This window comes from Pseudorasbora parva, chromosome 18 (genome assembly GCF_024679245.1).
Source record: "Pseudorasbora parva isolate DD20220531a chromosome 18, ASM2467924v1, whole genome shotgun sequence".
NCBI lineage: Eukaryota > Metazoa > Chordata > Actinopteri > Cypriniformes > Gobionidae > Pseudorasbora > Pseudorasbora parva.
The window spans coordinates 4,302,183-4,312,643 of NC_090189.1; the positions used below are offsets into that span (position 1 = coordinate 4,302,183).

At 38.4% G+C, this 10,461-nt stretch overlaps 1 protein-coding gene across 1 annotated transcript in view; it reads right to left on the reverse strand.

The window, feature by feature from the left end:
- The window catches only part of LOC137046468 (zinc finger protein 135-like), a 46,319-nt gene extending 38,695 nt beyond the window's left edge, over positions 1–7,624 (reverse strand). The window contains exons 1-4 of the mRNA XM_067423696.1: positions 7,458–7,624; positions 7,259–7,333; positions 1,691–1,812; positions 813–1,512 (exon numbers count right to left, since the gene is read on the reverse strand). Coding sequence (XP_067279797.1) covers positions 813–1,512; positions 1,691–1,709 — 719 coding nt within the window. The 5' untranslated portion in view covers positions 1,710–1,812; positions 7,259–7,333; positions 7,458–7,624. The remainder of the gene's footprint in view (positions 1–812; positions 1,513–1,690; positions 1,813–7,258; positions 7,334–7,457) is intronic.
- Positions 7,625–10,461: the final 2,837 nt, after the last annotated feature.

Consider the following 10,461-nt stretch of genomic DNA (forward strand, 5'->3'; position numbering starts at 1 on the left):
GCAGGACTACTGTTGTCAGTGATAGAAGTATTTGAAATTAACATGATTTCTTAATGTCTAGTGACATATCAGGGCCATTTTATGAGTCATTGAAATGCCTTAAAGGAACCGTATGTAAGAAATGTGTGGAGTGGTCTGTAATGCTCTCTGATAATGTAACTAAAATAGGCATACTCCACACGACTTAATTCACTTTGCGTTTACTTCGATTACGACTTTAACCGGATTAAGGTAGAAATCCCAGTTTACATGGTCCTTTCTTAATCAGAGTATTGTCTTAATCAGGTTAATATTGGAATATTGTCGTCAATGTGTAATTTTAGTGTGCCTCCAGGAACAGGGTCAGGAAACACTGCTATTGTGTGAGCAATGTTGATACAAAGCCAAAACAATCAGTACATGTCAACTAAAGTACATTTTATTAATCAGAATTAGAAATCACTACATTACAAATAACATTTAAGATGCACAATAAATGACATCCTCATTAATGAACCCCTTTCCCTGATTTAAAACCAGCGTTTTTGCCTTGCGATGTCAGAGTGTGCGCCGTTATCCGCTGTGTTTGACGTCAGATTGTTCGCCGCTGACTGCTTTGTTGACGACCCTATGGTTGACGATTCTGTGCAATGGTGGACGTAGGCCACATATTGCTGATAGTAACTGTGCTAACAGGGCTGCTTTTATCATGTACACCAGACACATGCTCAGGTATATTATTACATTGCGGAACAGAGGCGTCAGAATGAAATTACAAAATAAATTACAGATCTGAAAATGAAATAACTCATTTTGACGACTTCAGGCAATACTTTTTCTCATGTCTCTGTAGATTTGAGAAATGAGAGAAACTCTTCCCACATGAAGAGCACTTGTACGGTTTCTCTCCAGTATGAACTCTCTCATGATCTTTCAGGTTTCCTGAGTGAGCGAAACACTTCCCACAGTGTGAGCACATGTACGGCTTCTCTCCAGTGTGAACTCTCTTGTGTGTTATTAAGTGACTGGATGTACTGAAGGTCTTTCCACAGTCAAAGCACAGATAAGGACTAACACCAGTATGCATACTCTCATGCTCTTTAAAAGACTGCTGTCGTGAAAAACTCTTTCTACAAAAAGAGCAAACGTAAGGCTTCACACCAGTATGAACTTTAAGATGTCTTCTTAAGCTTGATTCAAAAACAAATGTTTTCTCACACTGATCACAGCTGAATGATCTCACTCCAGAGTGACTGCGCAGATGATTATTTAGATGAATTTTCCGAGTGAAGCTCTTTCCGCACTGAGAGCATGTGAACGGTTTTTCTCCAGTGTGAAATCTCATGTGTATCTTAAGTTCTGATTTATATTTTAACCTCTTTCCACACTCAGAGCAGGTTAAATATCTTTTATCTGCAGGTTGTCGAGCACTTTTCGATGTGAAATTACTTCCAGTCTGTGAAATTGTGTTTCCCTCTTCATTTTTAAAACGATGAGGTTTTTGCTCTTTGTCTTCATTCTCTTCCATTGGGTCTAAAATCAACATAAAGTTAATTCTTAATTAAGCACAAATACAAAGTTCTGTCATGGAACTGCAAATGATGCATTCACCTTAATTACATACAACATACAAGCAGCTGCACATTGACAATTATTTTTATTTGGACATACTATTTCATAAGTGTTGGGAGAGGCCACAGCTCAAACAAACCTTTCTGCTGTGCTGCCATTCTGGATTGTTGGAAACTCAGAAGCGAAGACCAGGAGACTTGGATGTATCTTCAGCAGGATTAAGAACACGTGCTGTCGGTAGCTGCGGTCCATCAAGTCTGACTAAAAACAGTAATACTTTGTAGTTTTTATTCATTCAAGATGGAGGGATTAAATACAGTAGAGGTGAAGAAAATCTAAACAAAGCATGCAAATGCAGTGCAGGAATCAGCTCGTTCCCAGCATTCCCCCAGCCCTGATCTAATCAGCATAACAGTGTCATTCAAATGCATAGGGGCTAATCCAATCACATGACAGTATTGCCCAGAGATGTGGACTCAAGTCATGAAAGGACAACTCTGGTGAGAAATGAACCTAGGTGTAATTAAAAGATGGTTGCAGAGTAGATCGTTCTCTGGGATGCGTTTTCATGAAAATCGAATGTAAAGAGTTTTATCTCTAAAAACAGATTAGCTTATAACACTAGTCTATGGGGCACAGGGTAGACACAGGGTAGTGAAATTAAATCGCTAGTTAATACCACTAACAAGGCTCAAAATAGCCTCACACTAACACAGTAGCATAATGAGGGTCCCTACATGCAAACCGAAGAATTGAGAACTTTGTAAGAGTACAAACAGTTTAATAAGAAGATACTTTATAAAGAGTGCATTACGCGTTCACGGACAGGCGCCATCTTGGAAAACAGTCTCGACTCATCGAGCGACGAGAGCTCTGCTAAGTGATGAACTGTGACTTGGAATCTCATATGGTCCGTTGTTTCCGGAAGAAAACACTGAACGCAACAGAGAAAATAAATAAATAAAAATGTCCATGTTGTTACATTTCACAAACATAATTCCCATCGACCAGCTCACTTAGAACAGCATTCGTGGATCAACGAGTCGAGACTGTTTTCCAAGATGGCGCCTCTCCGTGAACGCGTAATGCACTCTTTATAAAGTATCTTCTTATTAAACTGTTTGTACACTTACAACGTTCTTAATGCTTCGGTTTGCATGTAGGGATGTTGCACAAACACACACACACACACACACACACACACACACACACACACACACACACACACACACATTATTATGCAACAAAGAGTGCTAAAGTCAACAGATTTCCCTAACAGACCCACCAAACTCTGTGTGAGAATGAAATTATGTAAATTGATTAATTCAGCCAACACTTAAATGCAACAACATTTCATACATTTTGTAATAAAACATTTAATACTTAACATATTTCATACATTTTGTACCTACATTTGATTTGGTAATAACATTACCAACATTAGAAACTGTAAGCATGTACGTAACCATTTGTGTAACAGACTTAAGTAATCAGATTAATTCAGAGCACTGTTGATGAAGGGAAGATTGGAACTTTTGAACATTTCCATGAACTTCAGACATTTTTGTTCTGTGACACTGAAGATTGGAACTTTTGAACATGTCCATATGAACTTCAGACCTTTTTGTGACGCGCACAACAAGTGTTTAAAACACTACCACATGTTTTGGAATTTCTCCCAGTCTTGGATACATAGTTGTGACGAGCGGTTTGTTAATGGCTCAGGCTCTGATAGGATGGCTTGCATGTCACAAACACAAAGGTGTTTCTGCCCATTGTCTGTCGCATGCAGCTCACTTCAAGTTCATCATCCCCCACCAGATTCAGGACTTGGCCTACAAATGGCTGGGCATCATATTTAACAATCACAAACCTTCCAACAATATCTGGTGTCATCGTAAGATGTGGCGTTGTTGCTGGAGCATTGGTGGGTAATTCACACACATCTATGCAATTCATGTCCACTTCATTGGGACTGAAGCAGTCACAGTTTTTACCCTTCCCTCGGCTGCAGAAGCAGGACAGCTCTCTGTGCCAAAACCGTCCTGGGTTAAGAGACACAATCTGGTGAATTTTCATTGTGCCCTTCACAACAGGCAGCTTCTCAGGTACAGATTCATCATGTCTTAGGATGTTCTCTTCTGACACCCAAAAGTACTTGATTGAAGAGGCTGTGCTCTGTAAAGCTTCATAGAGCTCTTTTGGTGTCTGAATATCTGCTCCCATTTTCACCCTCTGATCAGCCGTGCGCTTTACAGCGCCACCCACGCCATCTGGTGCACCCTTACCATGGGCTTTCTCTGAGAAATTCCACGTCACCTCCTTGAACCCCAAAATAAACGGCAGTGTGGTCAGGAGATAGAAGTTGCGATTATTCCTGAACTGGGTAACAGGCCCGTCACTCATGAAGTGGATGGTTGTAAGAGTGGGCTTCTGCTCCTTCAACTTCTTTAAAATTGGCTCAATGTGTGCCCACACAGCTCTTTCATCATGACGCAGGCTGTCTGAAATTGTGGCGTATGATTGACTTCCATCTGATGTGTAGACCACACTGGTGTGAATTGTGGCCTGTTTACGATTTCCACCAAAATGGAAAGCTTGAATCTCGGTGTGGAGCTTGCAAGCATAGTTCTCAGAGAAATCCATGTGGATCACTACCTCGGTGTCACTGATGGTTTCCTTCACTTGTCTGCACTGCTCAACCTGGTATATCCAGTTGTAGTGATGTTTGGCAAGCAGATCAAGTTTTTCATTCAGTATTCTTTGTATTTCTTTGGTCCTGCCATGTTCCACATTCAGTTTTTTACACAAAGTTTGTGAATTCCTTTATAGCCACTGGTGGTCTTGACCCTTTCCCACTGTAGCCATGTGGTGGTAGTGTTCTGTTCTTCAGGAGCTATTTCCACTTCTTTATAACAGCACTTAACACAGACACGATACATACAATCCTTTCTTAGAGGATCACACACGATGGATGCCAACAACTCTGAAATACTTGCCACTTTTACAAAGCCACTTTGAAATAGTTTCTCCACAAGCATCTGGATGTTTTCGTGGTCAGGCGCATGTGTTGCGATCACTTGTTTTAGGTTCCGTTATGTAGAAGGGGCGCAAGCGCACAAACTGTCTGTATGACAGTGTGAGTTCCTTTTGGGTTTCTTTATTGTACTGTAAATGTAACTCTTTCATTGTTTTTTGTAGGACTCTTCTTTGAACTTTCTCTTTTTTTTTGTCACTGTGTCTTTTTTACCTGGTAGAAGTCTACTATTTTCATCCCTACACAGGAAGTGAGTAACCTGCAACTTCTTTACTGCAGCAGGCTTCTTGGCTCCCAGTGACTTTCGTTGATGTTCACTACTCTTGTTTTGTTAACCCTGTACAAACGTTTTTTTAGTTTCTCATTTTTTTTTGTTTGACAGAGCAAGTTGCCTTTTAAGTTTGACTATTTCATTCTTTAATTAACTTTTGTTTGCTTTTTTTGTTTGCACGTTGTTATCATTTCTTTCTGGGGTAGACGAAGCAAGTGGCTGGACGTTCTCTTGAGGGTTATCTGGCTCTCTGGGTTGGGGTTCTTCAAGATTAGACTCATTTTTTGAGACTGGAGTGTCGTTCATTAATTCATTAATCTGCTTTAATCTTTGCCTCCAATTCCTCTGGTGTACCCTCCACTGCTCCCTTTTCTTCTTTGCAGCAGAAGGGGTCATCTGCTGTACAGGCTTTTTGGGAACTGGCCTTGATTTGTAGCTACACACAATAATAATGAGTATTAGATGCAGGTTGTAATCACACAAATTTCCTTACAATCATATTTTCTAAATATTACAGTAAATCTGTAAAATTATAATGCATCATAAACAATGCTTGTTACTGACACATTATCATTCCATTATCATCACTATAATACCTTGCTTTCTTTTTTTCAAGATACTCAGCCCTTGCTTCTGCATCTTGACCAATTCTTCTGTCAGAATTGACACGCCACGTCATTGACCCATATATGTATAGTTTCTTTTTAATTTGTAATAAAGTTATTATTTTGACAATGTACTTTTAAATTATTCTGTAATGCATGTTTTTTTTTTAAAGACCAAATTATTTGCCACACCCCCTTCCAACCAACCAAACATTTCACACACACGCCCATGTAAGACCAGGTATATTGCACTCACCAATCGCCAAATGTAGTCTGTGTCCATTTGGATTTAACATCCAGGTTTTTGTTACGTCTCTGAGGGCCTCTGCGATATTTTCACCCGTGTGATCTTGTGGGAAATAAGTGGTTTGAAGGCATGCGCTTTTAATCTCCCAGTCCAAAATATTATATATAGTGAGCGCACATGTAAGGCTCGCATGTCCTGCTGCTCCACATGTCTGTAGTCAGGGCATAGTAAATAACCTTCTCCATTTCACCAGCAAGCCGCTCTCTCTCCGTAGTGTACAGTCGCGGGAGTTCTTGTCTTGCAAAGTAATGCCGACTAGGTAAACTGTATCTAGGATCAAGTGTTTTTAGCATGCGTATAAAGCCACGTTGTTCAACGACGGAAATGGGTGCCATGTCCACTGCTATATAAAATGCCACGGACTCGGTGATGCTACACCACCTTGCGCTCTTTCTTTCGTATTCCACACTCCGCGGCAAAGCTTTGTGCAGTGTTATCTGTGTAGTGTTTGTAGCGTTGCCAGAGCTAGTGGGTTCAGTGGCCGGGATCCTAAGTCTGGTGCACTCCTCGTAAGTGAGCTTGTACCTTGTCTGTAAATGGTGGAAAAGGTTCGTGGTGCTAGAAGCTTTGGTTGGCACCACTTTCGGCATTCACGGCAGTAGACATCTGTCTGCTGTTCATCCGACGCCTTAAAGCCAAATTATCTCCATATAATGGAGCCAGTTGTCCTTTTTTTTGAGACGAGTTCCTCCGGGCTAGTTGCGGACGCCGCCATGTTCAATGAGACAACATGCGAGGAGAGGGGGAAATAAAAGCAAGGGGGCGGGGGGGGCGAGCGAGCAGAGAAGGCAAAGTGGTGTATTCAGAATTAAATATAAACAATATATCGATATATATATACGATATGTCAAAATCCATATCGAGTTTAATAAATATCTCGATATATTTTAAATATCGAGATATCGCCCACCCCTAATTGCACCTTATCTTATATATGTGTGGCCGTGCTAATATGTTGGCTATAAAGAAAACTCAAACACAGCCAGACATCTAAAAAAGGGATACTTTATTTCTGACAGCGTACAAGGAAAACGCGGCGTTAATGTCTGCAGTTTCCGTTTGAGGGAAGGTGCATAAACAAAGCTTATACAACTATGAAATGTGTTGTAACATTCCAAAGAAATAAAAAATAATAAAAAGTACACAAAACTCAAAGTAAGTTTTCTAAAATGTGTATAATATCCCTAAATAAACAAAGGTAGTGGCTCTATGTTTTCTGGATAAAAACAAAATATATAAACATAATTAAAGATGCATTCCCATAAGCCACACATACTTGTTAGACAAAAACTAACTGGATTTAAAACTCTCCACATTACACTTTACATTCTTTATGATGCTATATTAATTCTCCTCTTAAGAAAAAATATTATGATTCTACACAGTTGAATGAATATCAATGTCACAAACAGTTTACAGCTCTTAAACACCTTACTTTGAGTGAACATAATCATTTTAAAACAAATAATAAAATAAATGTCACTCACTTTCTGACGTGTTGGACCGCATAGAAACTTCTCAGCTGACAAATCACGCACACTCACGTCTCTACGTTCTCCCCTCTGATGCCATTTATCCAAAAGAGAAATAATTACTACTCACTTATTTCTTGATATGACAACGTAAACAACAACAGAACAGTCAACCAACATGTAATAATTAACGTTACATTGAACAAGCACTCACACTCAGGAACAGAATAACAATATCCGTGCGATCAACAGCTGCCCACTAAACAGCCATAAACACCAAAATAAGGATTTCCTACTCTCTTTCAGAAAAATGGTGTTGTTTTCCACCGCACTTTACTCTCGTGTGCTCCGTTATGCTTCTAATTTTAGCTCTGAGCGCATATTCTCTCTTTTGTTGTGCAACAGCACTACCTATGCGCAAGAGCGCCCTCTACAGGCAGGTAGGAATCATCTTTTTTAAAACTGTTTACATTTACCTTTGTTCTTACCTTTGGTTATTGTTGTTTAATTTATATATCATAATTTTATTATTTTTAATTCTCTTACAACTGTTTATTTTTTTATTTCTTATGCATCTATTGATTCTTTTTTTGGGTTAGGGCTGTGTGACTGGAAGAGATTGGAAAAGGAGAGCAGTGTGCTTCGCTTCATTCTGCTTGTGTTAGCAGACAGTGCAAAGAAGCGGACTCAAGAAAGAGGAAGCCCTGCAGCGCAAAGGTAACGGTAATGTTTCCGACAGGAGCCCGTCTAGGACTTGTAAGGTCCAGGAGACATTGCAAACCTGCTCCATCTCTTCCATCTCAGATAGAGGTACCCGAATTTAGAAAATAATGCAGGATCTATTTATCACCATTTTATTTTTTTATTCTCTTTACAATTGTTTTAATTCTCTTAGTTTTTATCTTTAATTCTTACACATAGTATTCTTATTCTGTGTGAATATGTTATCACTATTTTAATTAATTTATATGTAAAGCACTTTGAATTGCTATTGTGTATGAAATGTGCTATATAAATGACTGACCTTGCCGTGCATAATGCCAAGCGTTAGCCTGAACTCAGTTTACCGTATGGTGTGCCGTACGCTCAGTTCAAAATATGGACTTTAGTCCGTTACTAACCGTACACAGATTTGTGCTAATGTGGTGATGCAATCAACCTTTTTTTGTTAATGAGGGCGAAATGGTACATTCAACTGGCATAAAAAGGAATGAGTCTTATATAAAACACGTCATTCGATGTCTCGGTGCTGATGTCATTTATGGTTTATGCTCTGGAGGAAAGAGCTACTGGTGGCAGTTGCAGTCTTAAATATATTTGAAAGGGGTAATTTGACACCTATGTATTTCACATTGTGGCTGAAGAGTATGGTAGACACGCTGAGCAACTTATTTCTGAAGACCTTATAGCTTGCACAGCTCTCACAGCCAAAGAACACCAGGATGATCATCATTGGTTTGTGACATTGATCCCTCTGACAGCAGGTGATAAGTGTTTTTTTGGCCAAATAATAACATAGAAAGTGTGTGTGTGTGAGCGCACTTTGTGGGTGGTACTTTGTGTACCTGTTGGCAGTGATGCCAGTAACGCGTTACATAGTAACGCGTTACTCTAATCTGACTACTTTTTCCAGTAACGAGTAATCTAACGCCTTACTATTTCCAACCCAGTAATCAGATTAAAGTTACTTATCCAAGTCACTGTGAGTTACTATTTTAGTCATTTTCCTTAGTAAAAACCGACAGCTTATCAAAATTCAAAAAAAAAATTTACATTGTTGCAGCCATTAAAATAGTTCAGTTTTGTTTTTAATGTCAAAGTAGTTATTTTTCGTTTCGTTTCTTTATTAACTTAATTTAGAAAAATGTTCAGAGCAATTTTTTGTTTGTTAAATTAAAGTTTATATAGGCAAGACAATTCAAGAGTTGGTTTGAGAGACTAGGCTATTAAACATGCGGTTAACTCACTGGGTCGTCACATAAAAAAATTAAACTTTAATTTAACAAACAAAAAAAATCGCTCTAAAAAATTTTTCTAAATGAACTTAATAAAGAAACGAAACGAAATATAACTACTTTGAAATTAAAAACAAAGTAGGCTATAGTTATTATACCACCACAAAGGCATTTTTGACGAGCTGAGGCAGGCTAAAAGGCTATCCTATTCCTACTGCTCGCAACGGCGCTCAAAAAAATGAAACGGGCTACCCCAGATAGCATGGTGACATTGATTCAATGTTGAAATTCCATCAGAATCATCATTTTGGTTGAGGTTGAAATTTCAATGCTAAGTAATATTGGATCAATGTTGAAAATTCAATGCTAACACCATACTGGACCAATGTTGAAAATTCACTGCTAAATAATATTGGATCAATGTTGATAATTCCATGCTTTTCAGTGTTGAAAAGAAAAACATTGAATCAATGCTGATGTTTGGTCAGCTTAATTCTCCACCGGTGAGGCTTACGGTCAATCTATCTGTCACATTATTCAACATGTTAAGGCAAGTCCAAATCAATTGGCTACATTTGTGTGAATGTGAGCACATGTATTATCCTCAAAGGATACGATGAGTACACCAACGAGTATGTGGATCCACAAAGAATACATAAATGTAAATTTTGTAATTCTAAGCCTTTCTTTAAATTTTTCTGGAAAAGTTAAAATTGCATGCGTGTTTGATTTCTGACTCTTCCAATAAGAAAGCTGTAAAAACTATGAATCTTTTTAAAAGGTATTATTTTCCTGCTTACTGGCATGTAATGTTGTCATTATGTCTTTCATGTTATTATAATAAAAAATGTAAAAAACAAACAAACAAAAAAAACAAAGAACTTCTACCATAAATTTAGTCTATCAGTTTGAAATAAATAAAAATGTAGCCTATTATTATTATTGAAATCATGTAGAATGTACATGCATTTCATTATTTATCTAAAGAATACAGAGTTAATAAAGAGTTTAGAATATGTGTCCCTATCGAATGCGCCACAATCCAATCCAGCAGGTGGCGGTAATGCACCTTCAAGACATCCACCAATCAACCAAAGCAAGCGCAGCTGAACAGACTTCAATCGCGAAAAAGACACAGGACAACGACCATGTTTTTTAGAGGTAAGTGGCCTACAAAAATATAATTATAAAATTCATCTCAATTTTAATTTAGTGTTTTTATTCATCTTTATGTTTTACAACTTGTGTGCTTCTCCTGAGCGA